Consider the following 24082-nt stretch of genomic DNA (forward strand, 5'->3'; position numbering starts at 1 on the left):
ACATGTCAAGTGCCAAGTCGATGTGCGAGCGCAAGTATAGCCGAGAGAAAACCGGTCGCACCAAGGGCCCACTTTCGACGACGTGCGTTGTCTGCACGCAGAACTGTCAACTGCCGCCTGACTCACTCCGACCGGAGCTCTTATATACCCTGCTAAAAATAGCCGCGGCTCTCCTCACCAAAACAAACCGGAGCGGCTGATGTACACACAAACGGAAAATTTCACACGGGCCAAGAGCTGTGTTGGGGTCAAATGGAGCGCGACAGCGAATGGGATGACTTGGCAGATATGCGCAATCCCCTACAGGGGCTATTAGCATGTCCGGGATTCGTTGCAGTGACTTTACGTCACAGCGGGTTGCGACGTCACATCAGAGAATGAATAGCAGGCCCTTGAACCTATTGTTGAGACATGTTTTATTCATGACTACAGCGCTGTGTACAAAATGCCATAGGCACGGAGCTCCGCTCACTACGAGCGCTAGGCTGCAATGAGCCGTCTTGCCTGAGAGCGAGCCCAGCTTATATAGGGGCTAATTTTAGAAATGCAAATAGCTGGGCTTCCAGCCTTGCGATTGGCTGTTGCGGGCTGGCATGAATGAAACAGCCGGTGGATAGTATGTGATTATATTCCAAAGGCCGGCGGGAGAAACATCAGATCACACTTGAGAGCTTGTCCTAGGTAGTTCGGGCCGACTTTATCTGTTAACCTTCTTGTGAGAGAAATAAGGAACAATACCTGGATAAAAACAATGGCGCTTACGCTTGGAGACCTGTCACAACACAGCATCCACGGCATGACCAATGATGTAAGTGTTCCTCTTTTTCATTGTTTTATTTCCACCTCTCTTGTCTAATTTCATCCACAGCACGGTTTTAAAATTGTTCTCCTCATGACTCGTGGCCTCGCATGATATTATATATTCCTGTTTCTACTGATGTTTACGTTATCTTCCCCACGTGTTCTCAAGTTGCTGAATGTGAAACACGCTAAACCACCTCCATGGTGGCTAAATGTAATGTTAGACCTGCTGTGCGTCGTAGCCTAAAATAATTTACCTTCAGGTGAAATTATTAAATCTGCTTGTTTTTATTTTCTTCTTTATTAAGACTTGTTATTTGGGGGTAAACATGATGGAGGACTTCCTTTATTACTATTTAATTAACTGGGTTGCTTTTACTTAAGAAAGTCATGAAAGCGCATGGTTTGCATACAGCTTGACTGGTCAAATGTGATTGCAATGGGCGATACAAGAATAATCTCGTCTGAATCTCCATTAGTACGCCTGGGTATTTGCAGTGTGTTGTGGAGCCACAATCCACTCTAACTAAAAAGCAACGGCCTCTGTGGTTGATTATGCACTGATTGAAGGGGCATGACGTTTCTAAGACGTCAAACAAACAAATTCCTACGAACCTTCCTTCGCTTATTGCAGGCTTATGTAAATCCTTCATTCATTCCTATCCACTTGTGGAATTCCCAATCTTGTTTGCTCCAACCGGCTGACAATGCTCCATTGTACAGTGGTTGCAAAGTCCTCCATGCCAGCCCATTGTTACTGCAAGACCACAAAAGCCTTAATTAAATCACTGGTGACTTGAAGGCAGCATTTTCTTATTGTCTCTGTACCCCGTTTTCTTCTCTTTGCATTTTACAGATGCTGTGGTCCGAGATGGATGATATCCTCTTGGAGAACTTCTCTGACTACCCGGAGGGCCTAGAGCAGCCTGGTTTCCCCTTGCTGATGCCCAACGGCCCTCCTCGTCCCGAGACCAGCTCGCCGACTGGCACTGTATCCAGCCTCTGCAGCAGTGATGGCGGCAGTGCCTGCGTCTCGCCTCCTCCAGCCCTTAGCGAGGAGTATACCGACCTCTTGGACCTGGACTTCATCCTGAACAACACGGTCTACGGCCAGGACGAGGAGATGCCCATTGGCATCAAGATCAAGGAGGAGCCGATGAGCCCCGCTGGGAGCAGCTGCTGCGGCAGCATGGAGGCACCATCTCCCATAGCCCTGCCCGAGATGGACAATTTCCTGAACTTGCCCGATATCTCCTTGGAGCGCTTCGCCGGGCCAGATGTGAAGCCTTTCCTGGTGCAGATGCAGCACCATCAGCCCCAGCAGACCACATTGCACCACCTAGCAACCCCACATCCCCAGCAGCAACAGCAGCAGCTGTCTCCTCCTTGCTCTCCACAGACTGTGCCGGAGCTTCCGTCCTACGCCGCCCACCACCAGATGCAAGCCAGGCAACACATGCTGATGATGTCCTTCCAACAGCAGCAGCAACAACAGCAGCAGTCGCTGCTGACGCCCCCAAACACTCCCCCGTCCTCTCCGCTCCTGGATCTGCTCCGCAACACCCCAGCCGACACCAACATGCCTCCCCCTCCGACCCCGGGAGCTCCCCAGATCGTCCGGAAGAAGGGCCGTCGTGCCTGGGGCCGCAAGCGCACCACCACTCACACCTGCACCAACCCCGGCTGTGGCAAGACCTACACCAAGAGTTCGCACCTGAAGGCCCACATGCGCACCCACACGGGCGAGAAGCCTTACCACTGCAACTGGAAGGGTTGCGGGTGGAAGTTCGCCCGCTCCGATGAGCTGACCCGCCACTACCGCAAGCACACCGGCGATCGCCCATTTCAGTGCCACCTCTGCGATAGAGCGTTCTCACGTTCAGATCACCTGTCATTGCATATGAAGCGCCACATGTGAACTTGTACGTCACAAACTCATCATGAATACTTGACACTTTGTTTAATGTTAATGTACATGCAAATTTCAAGGGTACTTTTAAAGAAACACTACCGTATCTTCATTTATGGAAATATCTCCACATGATACTTTACTTGTTTTCTTAAAACTATTTGAGTGCCTATTTGTATTTGCTGTACACTTTCGGGTGAAGTTCTCGGACTTGGTTCAATTTGGTTTTCAAACCGAAGAAATGGCCAATACCGATGAGCTACCGACGAAGCCAAATCGTGCCTGGGCCCAGTGTTCGGCAGGTTGGCTGGAGGGCGTGAGAGAGGCAGGTCTCCGTGGCATACTGGAGAAGGAATGGATTAATTTCTCCCAATTTCGACACCGTGTCGATTTGCCCCCCCAAAAGACAAAAAGTCTATACGGAGACCTGCATGCGAAGTGTTTTATAAGTTAGGAGAATGTAAACATCTGCATGAAAAATAATTTCGATCACTGTTTTGGCAGAAGTTTGTCACTTTTTTCGCTATTTTAAAAATGTTTTTCATAACTACAAGGAAGTGGCGAAAAAGTTTGAATTGTATATAAAACTGATGTTCACGAGGTAAATCCAGTTCACAACGAAAGTCTGCAGTTTGTTTCATCGGTACATTATCGCAGTGCGCAGATCAGACAAATCACAACAGTGGACACAGTACTAGTGGGATATCTTTATTTCTGACACAAACATGCCATGTTTTTGCTTTGCAGCTATTGCATACGCACGTTACGCTGATTATATAGTGCAATTTAAATACGAGTACTACTTGTAGTTTATTTTAGAGATAACTCCAACTTGGATTCAACCGGAAATTCTGGCACAGTAAAAAAAAATGCATGCCCAATTTAGCACCTTATCTACATCGTTTCAGCTGGTCTGCTAGCATTATTATCCTGTGTAATTTGTGAGTAATTTTGTATGTTATCAACTCATAATTATTCCTGACCTTTGTACCTGAGATTTATAGTATTATATTATCGTTGAATTGGCGATGTTTATTAATTGCTACCAATTGGAGAGGAACGCATTGAATAAAAGACCACTGGCTGGTCGCCCGAGAAACTGAAGAACCTGTGTGTCGATAATCTGAAAGACTTCTGTTTTTTTATTAAAATTATTGATGGAAGTTTCAGTTTGAGGTTTTGGGTAGGAAAGGAAAAATCTCGAGATTATTATACACATTTTAACGGGGAGTAGAGAAAGATTATGTACCGTGATGAAGTGATCGTGTTCGCTATATAATTCAAATTCAAAAAAGAAAAACGTGTATATCTATTTTAGTGTGTCATTCAGTGCGCCAGGACGTCAAATTTAGTCAACTGTTGTAAGGACGAATGCTCGCTGGGGCATGGAAAAATATACATGAAGAATCATTAAAGGAGCTGAAATGCTGTCGTTCGAAGCATTTGCAGATGGGAGGGAGGGGAACAAAAGAAGCCTTGGTCTCTCCTCAAACCGGAGGCAATTATTTCTTCAATATAATTAGAGGATCTATGTGCGTGGCCATTTCATTTCCCTCCCCCCGCAAAATGAATAAAAAGCCGCCAGATTTCGACCTACTTTTACTCCCCTAAAATTTGGATTCTGGATCTACCCTCGACTCTACTTTCATCATTGATCAACCGTTACACCTCGATATTAAAAAGTTCAGCAATAATGCATTAGTCAAAATCCACCTCGGAAAATTCAGACATGGTAATTTTCCACATGAAGCTCCCACATTTTCCTCACACATCATCAATAACTTTCCCAATTCGGGCTGCAATGGGCAATGTGTGTTATTCTACCGAACGTGGGTTCCCGATCCTGTCCATAGGATGCTGTACGCCCACGACTCATGGCCTAGTTTCATCATATCTGTCTGCTCACATTGTTTATTGCAGCCGTTGCTAGGTTACGAGTAAATAACTCTTAGTTTCATCTGTACGCTACATATCGCGGGCGCTAACCGAAGATACCATCAAATCTGAGTTCTGCCAAATCCCATTGCCCGCAAAGTAGCGCCATGTTTGATAAAATAGGTTAATTATGTAAGTAGTTTTTACAAAGATGAACTAAAGCGTTTCGCAACTCAAAACTGGATCTGGTTTCATGAAAAAGAAACCAGTCAACCAGCACGCTAAAACAGTTCACAGCAATTTTACTCGTTTTTTATTGTGGCTAGTTCAAACTCATTAACGCAACACGTTCCCCACACTGGGCTACGCTTCTGTTCCCTATTTTTTCGGACACTTTTTTTTGAGGCAAACAAATTTGATTGTCTCCTAAGAATTTGTGTTTTATTCGTCAAATTCCAACACATGTAGCAGTATCCCGCGCTGTCTCTGATAGAACGATATGAACGGCAAATGCTGATTTCTATTCCCAATGCATTTATAATCATATAAGACTTAAAGGTTTTCATGGTGAAAGAAACTAGATCTATAGTAATTTTTACGTGTAGTTTGTTCCTTAATGTTGTAATCCTTACGAGGTTTGATTTGTCCTTATCCTTGTTTACTTGTGTATATTGTACTCTATGGTACTTGTAATTCTATCTCTTTTATTCATTTTAACTAATTTCACCACTGAATAATTGAGTACATTGTATCTGTGGTGTTAATAATCCTATTTTTGTTTGTTTTAACTTAATTAACTTCCCATGGCCCCATGGAAGACTACAATTATATGTGAATGGGTCTCCCTGGTATATCAAAGATAACAATAATGATAATGCTTGTGGAGCACCTTAGATCCTCTGTCACTGAAGCTGGGGACTGTTGAGGGCCTCTGTTACCAAGGATGCAACAAGAAGTAGGTGCGCCAACCCTTAATCCTCCTCAAGCCCTTCAGGGAGAAAAGTGCATGACTCGTCTTTTGTCAAGAGCTGAATAACTTTCTGATTGCCCGGCTAATCTCAGCCCTCCGCTGAGCTGCTAACAAAACACGACTTAAAACCCTTTTCGTAACTTCTCGCATTCAAAGCTCAATATCCGGAGACTTTCTGCACGTGGAAGTACATTACCAGACCGAGCTGATTTATTAAAGTATTTTATCGGGCACAGATTTCAAAGGTAATTTTTAATGAAGCTTGAGGAAAATTGTCGCCGTGCATGAGGACCATTGAGAAGTTAGAGCGGACCTTACCGCAAAGGGTCAAGATGGTCTTAACCAGTGCGTTTTATAGACACACCGACTCAGACAATCCAAACCTTAACCGAGACTGCGACATAACACTTTTAAATTTTTAATCGCAGCCACCATTTCAGAAACATCAGACCCCCCCCCCTGGACCGCATGGCCCGGACACCCCTTTGTCAGCCCAGTAAAAGGCTTGCATCATAGTAGCCTACCGAGAGTTTAATTTGAGGCTTAAATCTCCATAAAAATCAACTCTACAGAATGAAACGGTTGGATGATTTGTGTTATAACATCCACGCATCGCGTCCGTTGCGCAATTCCACGCTCTTTGACTGATCACGTTTTAGGAATTTTACAGGAAAGATGCTTCACTCAGTTCCATGTTATTGTGCAATTATCCCCTAACCGTATGTCTGCCCTGCGCATTAAACCAGGTCGCCGGGATCATCCTTCATTTGCTGATCGGGGGGGGGGGTTGAGGCCCATGTCTACCCCCCCTCCAAAAGTCTCTTTTTCAATGAAAGAAAATATTTGGAGTTCATTGTATTTCCCTTCCTAACAATAACGTGCCCAACGCTCCCAAATATAGCATCATCTCAGAAAAACAATCAAAAGGTTAAGCAGGAAAAAAAAATTCCCACTCCCGAAAAAGTTCTGGATGAAATCTTGTCTTCGTTGATTAGTACCTCTGATCAATCACAGTGACAAAATGAAACAAATGACTCGGGGTGATGGGTCCACGATAGTTTCATTGGAATGCATGCACTGAGTATGACTATGGCTCAGCAACAAAACTGTACTGTGAAGACCCTTAAGTGTACCGTGGCTATGCGGGACAGTACAAACTGATGAGCATAAACATTTTTCAATCGCCTACTACAGTCTCCGCTCACTTGACACTAAGGCTCTCTGAAAGGGCCCTTTATGGAGTTTCCCTGCATGCTGGCGATGTGTTAACCACTTGACGCCAGATGCCGTGTAAACATGCACACAGGTGGTCCTTATTTATCCCACGGAGAACGTGTACGCTCGTTTCAGAATTCTTTCAATTCCACGGTTGACGTAATAACGCGTCGTGCTTGGAGCGCAGTTGAAAGGCTGAAGAATTAATTTAATCAAAAAAGCCGTTCCCAACAGCTTTATCGGGTAAGAGAATCTGACGTTAACTGGCTATAGGGAATGTCACTGTGATTTCCCACCCTAGGATTGTACAATCAAGGTTTCCATTAATATTGGATAAATTGTGACTGCGTTTTCACAGTGGCTGCAAACTTGACACGCTAACGATTACAGCCTGTAAAGAGTGCGCCCTCATTTCATGGTATAATTAATCTGCACTTGTCAACATGGATCTGGTACCTACAGGTAAAAATAATTAACTGGATAACTAAAACTCAAGTTGTGACCACGTAAACTTTGTGACGAAATGTCCCATACAAATTCATTTTCCCGATTTAACAAAAATTGTAAATTATTAACATCTAACAAATTCAATAAATGTCAACACAAACAGTAAGAACGAGTACATAAATACGAAATCTTTGTTTTTCAATTTGTCTTACGAACAAGAAATTTGTCGCGGCGGATTCTGTATTGTTACCCACGTCTCGTTTATTTTCTTAGCAAGGTTTTAGCTTTAAAAATGTATTAATTGAGCTTATCCCAGCATACTAACAATGTACTACTAAATGTTAGTATACATACTAACATTTTTTATCGGAAGGAATATTTGGATTTTTATCGACAACAAGAGCTTTTTCGGCCGTTGCCCGAAACAACCAATCATAGGGAATCGCTTAAAGGATAAAAACCCGGAAAATAAACCGTGTATCCTGTAGTGAATTGTCGCATGATGGCGCTAAGCAGACTTTACAACCTCCACAAGTACACATTCCAGTAGAGCTTGTCCTTTTCAAGAGGGCGCACTCGATCGTGAAAGACGACAATGCGTGAAAGGATATCCACGCACTTCATGTCTGGTCGGTAAAAACGGCCTAATGATGTTCGTGCGTGTGCTTGCACTACATTAAACAATCGCAAAGACTGCGGATTGCCTTATAATTTTTTTTATTAGAGTCTACCCTAAACTACAATACTTAACTTAAAGTGCCTCCCGATAATTTTTTCTCATTAAAAAAAGTTCTAGATTCGAAACCGGATAGACCGTTCTATTAACTTTCACGATTTCTATCTGAAATGCAAACGAGTCTGAGCCCGGCTGTCCGCATGATGATGCATGGTTTCTTCAGCTTGTTTTTGCTAAGCGTCATATTTTTACGACCAGTTACATTTTTGCTGTCAAAAAACTAAGCCGTTGGTCCAGCATAAATTTAAGATGATCGGATATGCCGTAATAGCATTTGCATTGTCGTCAGTGATTTGAACGCATGTCGCAGTTTACTGGTTACAGACCTGTTCATGTTCTTATCGTCTAAGATTATTGTCATTATGGAAGAGCATACCTAATCCGGCACTATGACACATTTCCCACAAACGACAATTCCCATTGCTAGTGAAGAAATGTAGACGTACCGTGGGCTACCTTCGGTGTAGGATTTGCCTCCACTGAACAAAAGCCAATGTATCGCATGCATCTACGCGTATTGCCATTCTGAGTGCTCTCGATTTTCCAGGTGACGCTAACAAAATCTATAATAAGGTGCAAGGAGACCCGACAGTAGATTGCGAGTGATACACCCAGCAAGAAATGAGACCGAGGGGTACCCCAACATGTCCAATCCCTATACACATTCCAGACTATTGTTACTTAACACATCCCCCCCAAGATGTCTGAAAGGAATTCCCCAGATTCCTGCGAGACAATGACCAACACAAAGCAAGGGGGGTTCTCTCCGTCTCATACCTTGCTGCATGTGGCGAGTGATGAAACGACTCGTCCAGGAACTACACACCTGCAGCTCTTATAGTGTGTTAACAGAGAAGGACCGTCAACAGTACATGTGAAGCCTTCAAAATCCCTTCAGTTCACAGATGAAGGGTGACGGTGTTTGACAGGAACATTCATTCCATGTGAACCCCTTATCTTTCCAGAACCGAGCGCAGTTCTCCACCTATGACCTGAGGTAGAACGATGGTTGACCGGCGGACTAGTCCTCGAAGCCACAGCGCCGCCGTCAGTCCAGCTCGCGGCCCTGGATGCTTGCTTCATCTTCCCTTGTAGCCCATCCGCACGCCGTACGGAGCTGGTACCCCAGGGATAGGGGCGGCCCTGAGGTAGTCCACGAGTGCAGCATTTTCCCGCTCGCCGTTGACTGACACCAGGTGGCCTGGTCGGCGAGGTGTAGAGAATGCTTGACTATACCAGGCAAGACATGGGACGGAGGGGTACCCCCTCTCCTGTCCAATCCCTATACACACTCTGGACTATTGTTACCTAACACATCCCCCTTAGAAGTCTGTAAAGAATTCCTGAGATTCCGATCAAACAATGATCAACACAAAGGCGGGGGAGGGGTTCTCTCCGTCCCATATTTTGCTTCAAATGTGCTTGACAATGCGACTCGGCTTGTGCGGCGGTTTGGGGCTCGCTGAAAAGCCGGTAGCAGCTGCCGAAGCAAGATACCCACAGTGTTGGGCACTTAGGCTCGCTGCCACATGCATTCATATAATTATACCGTGTGCAGGCGTGCCATACATAGTGCGGACCTCTGCACAAAAGAAGTCCACACAATATAGGGTGCGATGGCAAAATGGAGACGAACAGTCCAGGGAATCACCATCAAAAATCCAGCTCGAAGAAGTTATCCTAGTAAGAGAAAAAGGAGCATTTTCCTCAAGTTTCCTTAACCACAGGAGAACAAAGGAAAGTCCACACTTTGTATGTAAAACAGGTATGTGTGCGTATTGGGGACAGTGCCAGCAGAAGACACAATAAAACGACAAAGGTCTCCATGGTGACATCTATTGCACTGAGCACATAACTTCCTCTAAACTGCCTCATTTTCCTCTCAAGTTAAAACAGTCTGAATTGGAAGGCACACACGTGACTCAATGTCAGAGATCTGTTCGTCATAGACCAAAGGAGTCTTCAATAATTTCATTTCATAAGCTCTCCTTTTGTGTGTGGCACTGAAACAATCTCCTTGACAACAACCAAACTCTGGGCGCTGACACAATTTTTGCCATAATCAGCGGATACCATAAGGCCTGCCCCATCGCCGCGGTGAAGATAAGTATATAGATTTCTTCCTTCATAAATGACCAAATACGGGTTCTGTGGGAGCTCCGATAATTATTCCAACCAACTCCAGATGGTATAGCCAAATGAAGCTCATTTTGCTGTGCATTTTAAGTCCTAAATTGAGAACAGGTGAGGCAACGGGACTCACTTTAATCCTTCAGCAAGAGATTTCCATCCACGAGTCGATTTTCTACGTGTACACTGCTTCAATTTATATTGTGATTGTAGATTCCTTAGTTTCCATTAAAATACATGTATATTTATTTATTACATCAAGACACTTGTGTATGTGGTTATGCATCGTGAGATATTTATCAATCTACTGTAAATGAAATTGAAAATTATCCGGTTGAATCAACTTCTTGTTTTTGACAGCAACAGCGGGGATTATAATCAACGAGTGAGTAACTGCGAAATGGTTGGCCAGGTTGATATTTTCCCTAATGTTGGTAAAAATATCAACGTAGCAAAGTTTGGGGAAATTCTTCCTAATATTTGGTCAATGTTTGGCTAACAGTGATGGATATTGACCAACAATGTGATAACTTTAACCAAGGTTTGGCAAATAACAAATGCCCAACACTATTTGGCCAATTTTTAAACAGTGCAGCAATGTCACGTGATGTGAGTTCCATCAATCAAATGACAAGGACCTGTGTGTCATTTACATAATTGCTGCTATCCAGCGGCCAGCCTCCAAGTTTGTAGAAATCACAGACAAAAACAATGGTTCTTCTTTCCACAACTCGGAGGCGAAGATGGGCGTAAATGAAAGTTTTGAAGACACAGTTTAGTCCACAACTCGTAACACGATAATTACTGATAAATGTAGCATAATACACCGACTTTATTGTGCAAACCAAATAGAAAACTTTTAACTACAGTACCGATTTTCGTCAAGGTCGAAGCTGAATTCTGACTTACAGTTTGTGGTGAAAAATGGTCGGATTTTTGTGATGTGCTTTTGAGAATGTAGTGCCGAGGAGAAAAATGTGACAAACCCAACTTGATGACTAACCCAAGATGACGCGCAATAAAATGTGATACGGCTACACAGCAGGCACCAAGACAACATGGACTTTGTGTTGATCGCTGGACGAAAACTGGGACCAGGCAACGACAGGATGTTGCAGTCGATAATTCTTAAACGTCATGCAGCCAAGTATGAGGAGCTCAATAAAATAATTATGTCCAACCGTAAAATACTCCAACGTGTCGTGCACACAGAATCTGCATTTCACTTAAACGTTCGGATTTTCTACTTCGGCCGAAAAGGGATGTCGTGAATGTATGTGACGACAGAAAACAGGGAATTCATAGCTGACTCCCGGTTTCAGAGAGCAGGCTTGCTATCAACACTGATGATGGCTTTAGGTCTGTCGAGCGAAAAAAAAAGGAAAGCACTTTCGTTGGTTGTTGAATTCACAAACGAGATCATAATTCAGTTATGAGCATTAACAAAATACATGGAATGCAAGGCATAGAAATTACACAACAAAGCTCTGCGTCACTTTGGCGTTAGTTACTGTTAAAATGGACGTGTTACGGGGCGGTGAACAGGCGGGGCCCGATGTAACACTGCCCTACTTTGGACATCAGTAAATCTATGGCTTAAAGCCTGATGATAAAGTACCAGGCAGGGAACCAGACAAAGAAGATTGTCGTTCATATGAAGTGTGTATTAAAAATGAACTGAGACTGTGTCCGAAAGCCTTGCAGGCTACGGCCAATAGCATCACAGGCTGCAAATGCATGCCGTACCGATGGTCTCCGTAGTCGCATTTGTTGTGGCCAGCCAAAGCCAAATGGAATTTATGGCTATCTTGGTAGGGTTTTGCCAGTAGCACGCTACGGCAATCATCCCTCGCCGTAGACAAGAACACACAAACAGATGCGGTCTTTACCTGTTGATCAGGGCGTGGCCATTCCTGTCGACCACTGAGATGAAGTCTGCAGTCTTGGCTGGCCGTTCTCCCAACTGAAAGTGTAGCTGAGCTTTCTTCTGTTGAACGTTTCTGTACACCGGGACACAAGATGAAACCGAACGGTTATCCTTGCCTCAACATGGCAAACGGCCACTTCAACGTGTCCACGTTTTCCTTTGTGTTCAGTGTACAAAAATCCCCGGGTTACGCAACTGTCAACAACTAATAAGCCTTTTGCGAGTTAAATTTGACTAAAATCTGGTACACTGAGTTCTTTAAATTCACGTGAACATAACAAATGAAATTCTCCATACTAAAGCCACTGTTGCTATACCTCGTGATTCGGGCAAGCTTTTCCTTAGTTACATAAGAGACGCCTTGCAACAATACACTGTTCTCAATGGATAAAAACGGCACAAGGGAACCAGTCCATTCCAGAGATGGTGATCGTTAAGCAAAAGCTTGCCCCGAATCACGAGGTTATACCCAGCAAGAAATGAGACCGAGGGGTACCCCCCCAACATGTCCAATCCCTATACACATTCCAGACTATTGTTACTTAACACATCCCCCCAAGATGTCTGAAAGGAATTCCCCAGATTCCTGCGAGACAATGACCAACACAAAGCGGGGGGGGGGGTTCTCTCCGTCTCATACCTTGCTGCATATGTACGAGGTATAGCAGCAGCGTCTTTAGTCTGGGGAATTCAAATTGTTACGTTTCTGTGCAATCAGATAACACAAGGTTCCAAATTTTATTTAATTTTAACTCGCAAGTGGCTCACTGCTTGAGGGAAAAAAGATGATGGGAGAGTCAGGCTGAGAGATCTCGCAGGCAGATGACGTGAGGTAACAGGAGTGTGGAGGAAAGCAGAGCCATACATACATTTAGTGTTGTGACGTGTTACCATTATTGGAAACAAACTGCGTTAGTACACACGGACAGTTGCTATCCGGTTCGTAAGTGACTTCGTCAGAAAGGCGGACGCGCTACCATTTGCAGGCTCTCGTTGGACAATCGCTGAAGTTGCGCGTTAACTTCCGGTTACATGGTTCCATGTAAACGGCGATCAATGCATGTAGTAACCCTATGTGCAGTACACGTTTGCAGTGGGCGTGGTTTAAACTGAAGTGATGTCACACTTACGAACCGGATACAATAGCCGCACGCTCCACTACAGATATAATGGACAGCCATTTTGTTTCCAAAATCGGAAGCTAGAACTACTCCAAGGCCGTTTTCCAATACTCAACTTCGCCTCCGTCTCAGGCTTGAAAACTGTTTTTCACTAGCTGACTTTGAAGCTGTAAGCGCAGTAATCAGTCTAATAGTGCCACACAACATCAAATAAGATGCAAGAAAGCCAAAGATTACAGTAATCCAATATAATTTAAACGCTTCAGGCCCACAATCGGGGATTGGTTTTGAGAACGAAGCCTGAGACGCAGACGAAGCTGAGTATTGGAAAACGGCCTAAATAAACAGTTCTAGAAGAAAGCATTGCAATGGTGGTATAATGCTACTTAATCCATTGAGAAAACGGGATACCGTGAGTTAGGCAGAGAATTTATTGGAAAGACACCAATGAGAACTAGAGTGGCAGCAAGGCATGTAACTAATTCCGATTCCTGGTATTTTCCTCAATCATTTTTTTCCAAAAAGCTACGTTTATAAGTAAGCAGAATAATTATGCTAAAGACATCAGACACATTTCAACAAATAGGCAAACTGAATATAATATATGTACACCTAACGCGTTTCTTTTAAATTTGATGTGAAAAGGTGGGCAATGAGAATGTGCGGAAACAGTTTAATGAACTCGGCACATGGGAAACCTTGAACAAATAAGTGAAAAAGTACAAGGATGAGATGAGATTTGCAACCACACACAGCAATTTGTACAAAAATTACACAGCAAAGCCTAATATCTTCACATCACATCAGTGGAGGGCAGGCCACTTCTCAAAACTGGACTTCGGCATGAATCCAAAATCGATTTCGGCAATACAAAAGCCTACGTCGAAGTCTGAGAAATGCCCTAAATTAAAACACTTCACACGTTCAATCGCACATTCGGTTTAATCACTCAACTCACGTGACGGCATGAGTGTTAGAGGTACTGACGTGGCTGGCGATGATTGGTTGGTGCAAGGGTTAGTTTGTTGGTGGCTATTCCCTCCAGTGTTCGAACCGGACAGCGCAGGTCTACGTGCAGGATAGAGGGAAGGGAACCGTACTAACACCGTACACTGACTGAATTAATTCAAGATTTGTGTCAAAAGAATCGACACAATAAATGTCACCACAAAGCTTGATTTCGTGATGTCTTGATATTGTGCAAATTGTCTCATGCATCTCCACTAGCAGTGTATGTAAATCTTTGTGAGACAACATCAAGATCAGTTGCGCTGTTAATTTCGACGGCATCAGGGACAACTTGGATAAGCCCTGGGCTGAACAAGTTCAGGATCGTATATCATTAGAATATGCTTGAACTTCAATATTCATTATACCGATTATATCCCGGGAAAGTGCAACCATTGTTACCAGTGATTTGTCGCAGAAAAAAACTTATTTCAAACGCACTGATCAAAAGGTAGTAAAACTCGAAATAACAGTTTCGTCATTATTTCAAGTTTCTCAAACTTTTTTTGTGCCAAATCCCATTAAATTCCGGTGCTAAATTAATCATATTATTATTTTTTCCCCTGCGTTCAGTCCATCTTACGTTGTTCTTTGTTGCTTTATCTGGCTCTCCAAATGCTCTTTCCAAACATAGGCATTGTTGATGCTGCGCTCAGATTGATTGCTTCGCCCAGAAGACGCCCTCTCTCGATGACCTGACACGGGCTGACCTGTTGATGTGTACCTTGGAAGATTCTTCAAGTCAGCTGACTGCGTGGTGCAAATTTTGAAACAATGGGATCCAAGTTACTGATGCTTCTGGTACAAACAACCCTATAACTTAGGAATAGAGTTACTATAATAACTCTCCATGACAAAATAATCTTTGCCGCACACATTCTATCCACTTGACGTTTCAGTTTTTTTTTCCAAAAGTGGACGAAAATCTGCATGATGCAGCTTGTTCTATGAAAATTAAAGAAACAATTGCTACAGGAGTATTGCATAAAATGTACTGAAAATTGCCACTTTACAAAAACGTGCATTCAATTTTACCAGTAGCCCTCCAAGAGGCTTATTGAAACAGAAATATTATTTTAATGGGCATATTAGAATGATTGAAAAGAATCCCTCACCTGCTGGGAGCTGGAAGTATGTGTAAAGAGGTAGTAGTGTTGACCATGCATCTTCTTATGGGCGCTCTCGACAGCCCGCTGCAAAGGTGTCTTGCCTGCTGGGCGGAACCCGGGAGGCCCACGGTGCTAAAAAAGCATCATTAACTCATTAAAAATCTTGATTTATCAAATATACAAGACTAATCAAGTCTTTCAGTGATTAGATTTCCACCTTATGAAAGCAATGCCGAAACAGATTATTTTATATTTGAAGTTCTGCACCATAAATATACAACACACTCAAAAATTTCAATTTTTATTTGCTCAGAAAGGATTAACATCCTAAACGATTAGTTGTGGAATTAACTTTGCTTGCATTCTCCATTGCCAACTCATAAGCCAGACGATACTCAGGGAATGTGAATCACATTAGATACAAAATGAACCAAAACATTAAATTTCGGCTAAAACAGAAAAAACAGACCAAGACATCAGCTGAGGAGTTTCAAGAAAGGAAGAGGGATATTACCGAAAACAAAAAATGAAACGCAGAAAGACATTTTTTTTGAGGTACAGAAAACCAAGGCTTAGATGGAAAACAAAGATGACCCAGAGGTGTTTTATCAAGCAAAAGTAGGCTTCCACCGCCGGTAAGACAAAAAAGGATCTACAATTCAAGACCTAAGGTTACTCCTCGGAAAAAAAACGTGCAGGGAAAAGGTGACACTTTTAGAGGATATAGGAAAACCGATGGCTCTTTTATGAAAGTAAAATCTGCTTGCTGATGGTTTGTCTGCGAGTAGCAGCGGTGACTCACCAGGGCGGGTTTGGAGTTGTCAGCAAGCTTCCTGCCTAGGACTACGGACGCGATACGCTCAATCTGCCTAGATCTCACCGACGGTGGCTTTAGACAAAGTACGTCCAAAACAGAGAGTAGTTATGAGAGAAAAATTCTTCGACGAACGGCCGTTTTGACTATTTCGGGGTCAGTAGAAAACATTAATTTTTATGGATTAGTTTTCATACGGCAGTCAATGCACGAGCTCGCCACGCAAATTGAAACATTCGGCGCATACCTATTGTGCAATGTATTAATTTCGCAGAACAATCCAGCAAAATTTAACGGTGCACTCGACAAGAGTTGGATTTTCAGGACTGAACAAGCAGAGCATTGGTGCTGTAACATGATGTTGTAGAGGTCTATCTCTTTGTACACTGTGCCTGAAGAAGTTTAGGTGTGAATTGTGAAGATAACTACATGTACACTACAAGAAAGTCCACTATACTGAATACACTGCAATTACTATTGTGTATAGCCGAGTCACTGAAACACTGGAGCAAAGCGTTTTTAGAGGAAAGGCGGTCGTGTGAAAGTAGATCTTTCTAGCATGAAACTCCTTCCGAGATCGAAAACACATAACAATAATTAAGCAAAGGTTAGGGTATGGCAACGCCACAAAGAACAACTTGGCAGGAATTCAAACAAAGCCGGGATTTAAAAAGTTTTCGGAGTTAGTTATAGCTCGTAAGTTTGATCACGCAGTTAGATTGAATTGACGCCACACCTCCATGTAATCCGTCACCTGTAATGATCCTACCTTGGTCCGTGTTAGTCGTTGCTCGCCATGGTCAGCGCGTCCTTTGGTACGCTTTTCCGTCTTGGGGTAAGCATGGGATTTATTAGTGGTAAAGTTAACAACTTTGGGTTAAAATCTGGATCTAAAGGATCTCCTTTGGCAATGATGATACAGATCGGGAAATCACAAGATGGAATGCAACATGTTCAAGCGACTGTGTATGGATTCTTCGCTGTGGTTCCGACACAGAGGGCGCTCCCTACCCCAAAGTAACCTGGCATGAATCCAGTAATGTTCACGTCCTTCAGAAGGCAGAGTATTGCCGATCAACTCGGTAAGCAAAAGGTCACTTGCATGCAAATTCTAAGATTGGTTAGTAAAAAGGTTAGTAACAGCACACCAAGGCCCAGAATGGAGATTTATACTACCTGTGGTATATTAGCCCTAGGGAGCTCGGCCACGTCGCGATCACACCTCGTTATTGCACAGCGGAGGGGTTTCTGAAATCCGGTTAGCAAGTTGGTATAAAAGAAGCTATTAGAAAGCGCACGTTTATGGGCCATGCTGGCCAAACTGTGACACATTAGTTGGAATGCACTCGCTGTTTTTCTGACGATTACACCATTTCACAAATTAAAAGAATGTGTGAAGAGCTTAGGTGCAATCGTTACCTAATTAAGAGGTTGGAAGATCAGATTTGAAGAAGTAATTTAACCAACTTTTTTGGCTGCAATAAAAGAAAATGCAAATGTTTCCCTCGGAAGTGACGGTCAAAACTCACTTTGTTCTATGGTAGCCGTAATTGATTAACACTTAATTTGTGCACAATACTGAAAAAAAATCAACGAAGAGTGGAAAGCGATTCGTGTGTCTCTTCGTCACGCATCGGGTCAGGTTCATATGGGAAACGAAGGCGCCGTGATTTTTTGGAGTGGAAAAGACAGAAGCAGTGCTTTGAAAGGTGCCAAAGTGTTCGGCGTTGCGATAGAGTGAAGCAGCCCTAGAAATCAAACAAAAAGCCCTCAAGAAGAACGTTCGAACCGCGCCACAGTGTTTTAGTATATCTTCCATCGTCTCGTCTTGGGACCAGACTGATCCGTTTAGCTTATAAAGGTCAGATCTGTATTTTCAATAAAAAAGCATCACCAAGAAATTCAGATAGAAACAGAATTGGGTGCAAGGTGAAGGGTGATTGAGTTTGCAAACGCCACCGGAACACCCTAACCTTCCATGGAATTACGCCGGCATCGTGGTCCCACAGGGTTGCGGTTCTCTTAACCAGGTCTAAAATTCGTTGCTGATGCTGATGGTCACGTTTAATGCAAAATGGAAAGTAACAACATAATGATAATCGGAGACAAACTCTTGCAAAGAAGAGATTACGCTGGTTGAACAACAAATAACGCTTAATTCCAGAAGCATTTTGGTAACGAAGTAGAGATTAACAAGGGGACTTTTTAGCTGACACGACCGTAAGTTATTCGTCGTCTGGGTGGGTTTATTGAGACAGCTAATTCAGCCCAAACTGGTCGCTATAACGTCAATTACATCTTTACGACGAAGGACCGCAATGGTAAGACTGAGTGAAATACCAACCTTCAGTAATCTTGCATCGTCTGCTGCGGCGGCGCTGACTGTACTCAGCCCATCACCACTCACTGCCGGCGACTCCTGTCTCATCATGACGCTATCTCCCGTAGATGTACTGTCTAAGGGAGGAGCTGCTGATATTACCGACGTACCTGTTGAGACAGACGGCAGAATGGACTTCGAGGCTTCTTTAGTTCTTGCTCCATTCGGGATCATCCCTGCTGGTCTATGAGGGTTTTCAGAAGATCCTATTGCACTGTCGGCCTGGGACCAAGGGGAAATGGTGTCTTTTTGGTCGGTGAGGGTGATGTCACCTGTAAGCGCTGCGTAGACGTTCGGGTCTCGCTCGTTGTCGCCCGCGGGGCCAACGCGGTGAACAATCCTCGGGCTGCTGGACAAGAGGTCTCCCACGCTCATGGACCCAGAGTTAGGTAGGTCAAAGTTGAGCCTGTTTGAGGCGTTGCTCCGTTTTAGTCTTTCCTCGAGAAGTCTGAGGACCGCGGCTTTGTCGACTTCTGACCGAGCCTGGCCGGGGTTGTTATTCGGTTCATCTCGTCGGGGAGAACTCGGGTTGGACAACCTAGCGTTGGGAGGTGAGGGCGGCATGTCCAGCGTTAGGCGCTTCATATCCAGGGACGACTTGGCGGCAGAATTCCGTATGGCCACGCGGCGCATCTGCGTGGACCGCTTGGCGGTGTCGTCGGTGGACTTAGCGGAAGCTATCTTCCTACTTTTTTGCTCACTCTTGTCTTGCACTCTTGAAACCGGTGCACTCCGCGTGACACCAACCTGGCGAGCAGAACCACCCACTGCCTCCATGTTGCCGTTGCCGTCTCCATCAATCACTGGGCCTTCGTTGCTACCGCAGACCGAGTTCTCAGAGGCTGTGTACGCTGTCGAAATTGGACGCCCGACCATTGAACTCCCGCTAGCCTCGCTTTCCGCATCGTACGTCCTACTGTCATCTCCAGAACTCTTGGGTTCAGTCGACCCTCGGGTCCCCTCTTTCCAGACCCCTTTGTTTTTCGGGGTGCTTTTAATTTTATTCGGCACCGTGGGTTTTGATTTGGACTTGGGCTGTTTGACAGCAGGGCTGAGCTCCTCAGAGGGCGCATTTTCGGCCGGTTTAAGATCAGCTGTGAGACTGGCGTTGACAAATTCCTCATAATCGGTGATTTCAGAGCAGTGATTGCTGGCCCAACAGAGGTAAACTTCCATGCCCTCTGTGGCAACTTTTGCGGCATCTGAAATACCAGAAAAACACATGGTTGCCTTTTTCAAATCGGAAAAGCATTCATTCATTTGATTTTCATTCCTTTTGCACTTCGCGCAGAATATGAACCATTTCATTGAAATGGCGTTGTGTCAAGTAATCAGGCCCCGGAAAAGAAACCACGACGGCCTAGCTCTTCAAAGTTTAAAATACTGTTCGTGGCGCCCTCTTTTGGCTATATAATAGGGCGGACTTGTGACGCCTTTGCCGCCTTTTTGATCGCCATCCAAAACCTCACACCAACGAAATCAACAAAACTACATTTGACAAAAAAATAAAAAAATCGGCAGCTCACTGATGGAACGCGACGCATGCCATTATCATTTTCATCCTAACGACAAGCAAGCGGAGGGAGCAAAGTTCGAGTCAATCGGCCGGACAATTTATCATTTTCTGCTCGGGCTTCGGTGTCTTTGTCGTGTCGACGGTTCGCATTAATTTTCTGCCCGTTGGTTTTAACCGCGTCGTGCGGTGTAAAGTGTACACTAATTACCACAGTCGAGTTGGTTCAGTAAACAATACGTGGGGGAGTTTTTCTTTTGAAGAGCCACTGCAAACATGATTGTAGACAGGACCAAGTCCTTGGATGGTGACGCGAGATTCATATTTCTTTGCACAGTTACGCTTAAATATTCAAACAATAAATGTATTAACTAAGAGTGGGCCCGCAATTAATTTTTCTTGTGGGGTACATATCGTGGGTTTTGATTGGGGGCCGATTCCTTAATCGGACACGCTGGGAGTAAAACTTTCGTGGAGAGTCTTGAGGTTTCAAATTGAAGAAAATATCGTTTCAGTTTGAATAATCAACACATACAATTTTAGTGCTCGATTTATGTTCAATCAAAAGGAAATTACATAGGCCTACATGGAAACTATTAAGAATGCGACATATCCGAATAGTCGTGCAGCTCGGGAACGGAAAGGAAGACGTCATTCGTTTTCAGAAAAACAATAGACGAAATAACTTAATAAGTAAAATGGCGCTTTTCGCAGACTATCAAGTCTGGTGAAAACATCGACGACTGCATTTATAACTAATCCGAGGGGAAAAAAAATCATGCAACATGTACCTTTCTTCCTCTTGTTTTTCTTCGACCACGAGTCAATATCTGAAAAAAAGAAGATAAATTCAATTTAAAACGTGAAAAAAATCAATGAATATTATATGATGCAGATTTATTGATTAAGCAAACCCTTTGAAAACGGTAAACAGCTGAGTGTATATAGCATGGAGTACTCCATTAATGGCAACGTATGTGCTCAAACCATGCTTGCCATAACGGCGAGGAGGCATCTTAAGGTTCAGTTGGCAGTCACACTGCGCTTTCACTGGAGAAACTGAAGCTCTAACCCGGGTTACCGTGTTTTATGGACAGATCCAGAAAGCAACCGGGGTGACTTTTCAAAGGTGTCGGCGCCAATTTCTTGGCGCTGGTCTGGTCTTTCCTAGAGCTTCGCATTTAATATTGATGTTCTGCTGTCCTGCACTACCAGCAGGTTAGAAGCTCTTCCGATGTCGAGAATTTAAAGAAAGAGATCAAAGCTTTCCAAACCAGTTGTGTGCGCTTTATGACGCACTGTGGTTTCGTCGGCCCTAAATTGTTTTCATCGGTCGTCTGAATTCTCGTGGATAATCCAGCACCACTCTTACCAATGGTTTCAATATCTTGTCCAGCATTAACGTCATCCTCCCAACCACGCAGGGGTTCCCACACCTCGACCTTTGACCTGACGAGGAAAAAGCTGGATTAAATTTCCTCATACTTCGGGATATGACAGTGGAGATGCAAGCGAACAACGTACAATGACCTTTACTGTTGTCCATTTCAGTGCTCTTTTGTGTAGTCTGGCTAAGCAAAGTATACTGAATGAGTACATGTGTTTAAACGATTGACGTCTGCGTAGACTGTAGCAAGTCCTATCCAACGACAAATGCGCCAATCAATTTAAACGGTTTTACACGAACGGTCGATCGATAGTTCTTTCAAGCTCGGCTTTTTAATCAACGGTTTTCTTGTAAACTCAACGAGAGACTATGATGGTTAGCGCGTGAAAATCCTTGAAAAGTTGTGCACGGTACTATTCAGTGTCACACAGAATTCGTCAATCAAGTTATTCCACGAATCCGTACCGTCACTTGGCAGACGCGAATCTCGAGCCATGTTTTGTGTGTGGTGGCCAGGCCGGGCCCAGACCCTTCGCACGTGACGTCACATTTTTACTTTCGCTATGGACTATTAAATGCAGAATTGCGAATCCAATATTTTTCCAGCCTTTCATGTTTGCAATTTTGCAGTTTTGTTGGGGGGGGGCTTGACAAAAGTTTGGTGGGGGGCTAAAGCCTCCCTAGCCTCCCGTAGAACCGCACCTGGAATCCGTTCTCAACCACATTTTTCAACGAGTTAGGCTGATGTTTCTGTTAGCTAATGCCGTATATGCGACTTTAATAGAGAATCGGTTTGGTACTGACAACCAAATGAATGTGACGAGACTGTGAAACCGTGTTGGCAGATGCCCCCCCCTCGCTTGTTAGTACACATATGTACTGTACATGCATCCCCCTTCATAACACTGTTACGCCCCTCCCGCCGACTCCGGCTAGCTTGACCCAAAAGAATACAACACTCTTTACAGCTCAAGAAATTCTATACGAGGCTAACAAATGCAGTTAGTTACTTGTCATGGGAACACTTTGTACGTGTTCCAACTGATACAAAAACTATCGTTGAGGTCGAATAGGTCACTTTACATCGCCACTGACACGGATATATCGTAACCAAAGTAACATAGCTTCGAGTACCCAGCACTTGACCTCTGAGAGCGCAACCAATGATTATCAAACCAGTGTTGTTGTTTTTTTCAATAACTTTTTAAAGAAAAAGATGTCTGTTTTGCTTATCTATGGTAAATACTGCCGTGATGGGTCACCTTCTGAACTCATATCACTGACACCTTAAGTTGATAGCATGTTTGATAGAGGAAACAAATGATATTAAAATCGAATCGACCGAGACCGTAATAAATATTTCATGGCCTTGACAAAGATATAATTTATAGTCAATATTGAAAAAGGTACATGTACAGTACATGTTTATGTACATTTGCGAAAATTATTACTCTAGATTTTAATGTCTAATAATTCAAATTAAAATCCATCCGGGATTTTGTTATGACATGGCTTTCACTTTATACGGTTATATCAAATTTAAGAGATTTATGCTTGTAACTTTTTAAAAATTCAAAATTTGGAATGCAAGTAGGCCCTATATGCACTGGTTCACATTGCAAAGTTGGAAAAGTATCAAATTTAGAAGTTTATTCAGAATTTCTGGTTGTCATATTTTTTTAGACCTTTGAAAGTGAATCAATGGGCAGTAATATAAAAAGGCTTTCACTTTATTATGACTATCCAATTGTAGCTAGAGATTCCTGTGTGATTTACGTCTGTGGCATAACAGTATAATCCATGTTCAAGGGTTTCATTAAACAGGGGCCAATCCAAACAAATATTATGATTCAATCGTTTTTCAGAAACGCGAACATGTTGACAGTCAAATTGTTCTCAACAGTATCCTCACTTGGTCTTTGGTATTAAAAGCATAGGCCCATGTATCCAGTTCGACCATGGGGGATATTTTTCTTCCTCCGTGGTTCGACTTACTTGGCAGTTGTCTTTCCTTTCTGCGCGGACGCACTGGTTGTGGTATGCCTGTGATCACGGGTAGACGTTGCAGACTTACTTGGGGAGTGCCACATGATTGTGGCATCAAGTATAACAGTGCCGTCAGGCTCAAGGTGTTTAGTTCTGGCTTTTGTGCTACTAAAATACTATGGCACTTCCATTCCTAGTCCATCCAACTGGTTCAATCCATGTGAACGTGGGCAAGGATCGCGTGTTGGCGATCGCGATTTCTAACGTGCACCTGCGTGCAGCGCATAGGCCAACACCGTGGGAATTCACACCAACACCATCCAGTAATCGGATTGCAATGGTTGTCAAAACTCCCTGAAATATGACGTGGTCGACTTGGTCATCACTCGCTTCAGCAATGTAGCAATCGACGAGAACCTGAAGCCCGCTGCAGATCTTTGACTTCGTGTTTCACCTCGACGGTGCAAAGCAAACGAATATCAGTCTCGACGGTGTCAACTGGCTGGGGCGACGGTTGTTATGCGTAGCTCGGCACGCTGTGGGTCCAAAAATGGAGTTCCTTTGTCGCCCAGTCCTTTGTAAACACTCGATTCTGACGACCTTTTGTACACCACAATAGCACCGATCAGACGGGGAAATGTAGCTCACACATAGGCCGATATACATTCGAGCACAGACTACTGATCAATGGTGCACTAACAACTAGATTAGCGAGCACTCACATTCGAGTGCATTTCTTACGATGAGCCCTAAT

The 24082-nt window shown here is 43.8% G+C and overlaps 2 protein-coding genes across 14 annotated transcripts; one reads left to right on the forward strand and one right to left on the reverse strand.

Moving 5' to 3' along the window:
* The first annotated feature begins 626 nt into the window (after positions 1–626).
* On the forward strand, positions 627–3817 carry LOC110984388 (uncharacterized). The gene is made up of 2 exons (XM_022244551.2): positions 627–808; positions 1658–3817. Exons 1-2 carry the CDS (start codon positions 752–754, stop codon positions 2717–2719), a joined length of 1119 nt encoding a protein of 372 aa, XP_022100243.1. The 5' UTR covers positions 627–751; the 3' UTR covers positions 2720–3817.
* Positions 3818–10884: 7067 nt separating this feature from the next.
* On the reverse strand, positions 10885–24069 carry LOC110984380 (uncharacterized). Of its 13 annotated transcripts, XM_022244524.2 has the most exons (13): positions 23338–23927; positions 21328–21404; positions 20747–20785; positions 18407–19644; positions 18036–18113; positions 17239–17310; positions 16832–16891; positions 16051–16137; positions 15255–15380; positions 14723–14889; positions 14090–14199; positions 11973–12083; positions 10885–11444 (listed from the first exon to the last, which is right to left on the reverse strand). In XM_022244524.2, the coding sequence occupies exons 1-12, from the start codon at positions 23430–23432 to the stop codon at positions 11980–11982; spliced, it is 2253 nt and encodes a 750-aa protein (XP_022100216.1). In that variant the 5' UTR covers positions 23433–23927; the 3' UTR covers positions 10885–11444; positions 11973–11979. The 13 variants fall into 13 exon arrangements, with proteins under 13 accessions (XP_022100216.1, XP_022100219.1, XP_022100218.1 ...); XM_022244527.2 differs by lacking the exon at positions 14090–14199 and having other exon boundaries at positions 23338–24069; XM_022244526.2 differs by lacking the exon at positions 16832–16891 and having other exon boundaries at positions 23338–23922.
* Between the last annotated feature and the right edge of the window lie 13 nt (positions 24070–24082).

Source organism: Acanthaster planci, linkage group LG12 (assembly GCF_054643075.1).
Source record: "Acanthaster planci isolate LZ-2023a linkage group LG12, COTS_SCS, whole genome shotgun sequence".
Lineage (NCBI taxonomy): Eukaryota > Metazoa > Echinodermata > Asteroidea > Valvatida > Acanthasteridae > Acanthaster > Acanthaster planci.

Excerpts from the sequence above, each read along its gene's own strand:
- LOC110984388 (XM_022244551.2), top strand. The coding sequence starts at position 752 with ATGGCGCTTACGCTTGGAGACCTGTCACAACACAGCATCCACGGCATG. Across the intron at positions 809-1,657 it reads TCCACGGCATGACCAATGAT|ATGCTGTGGTCCGAGATGGA; the intron begins GTAAGTGTTCCT and ends TGCATTTTACAG.
- LOC110984380 (XM_022244524.2), bottom strand. The coding sequence starts at position 23,432 with ATGTGGCACTCCCCAAGTAAGTCTGCAACGTCTACCCGTGATCACAGG. Across the intron at positions 19,645-20,746 it reads GAAAAACAAGAGGAAGAAAG|ATGCCGCAAAAGTTGCCACA; the intron begins GTACATGTTGCA and ends CTGGTATTTCAG. Across the intron at positions 17,311-18,035 it reads CCGGCGTAATTCCATGGAAG|AAACCCCTCCGCTGTGCAAT; the intron begins GTTAGGGTGTTC and ends ACCGGATTTCAG.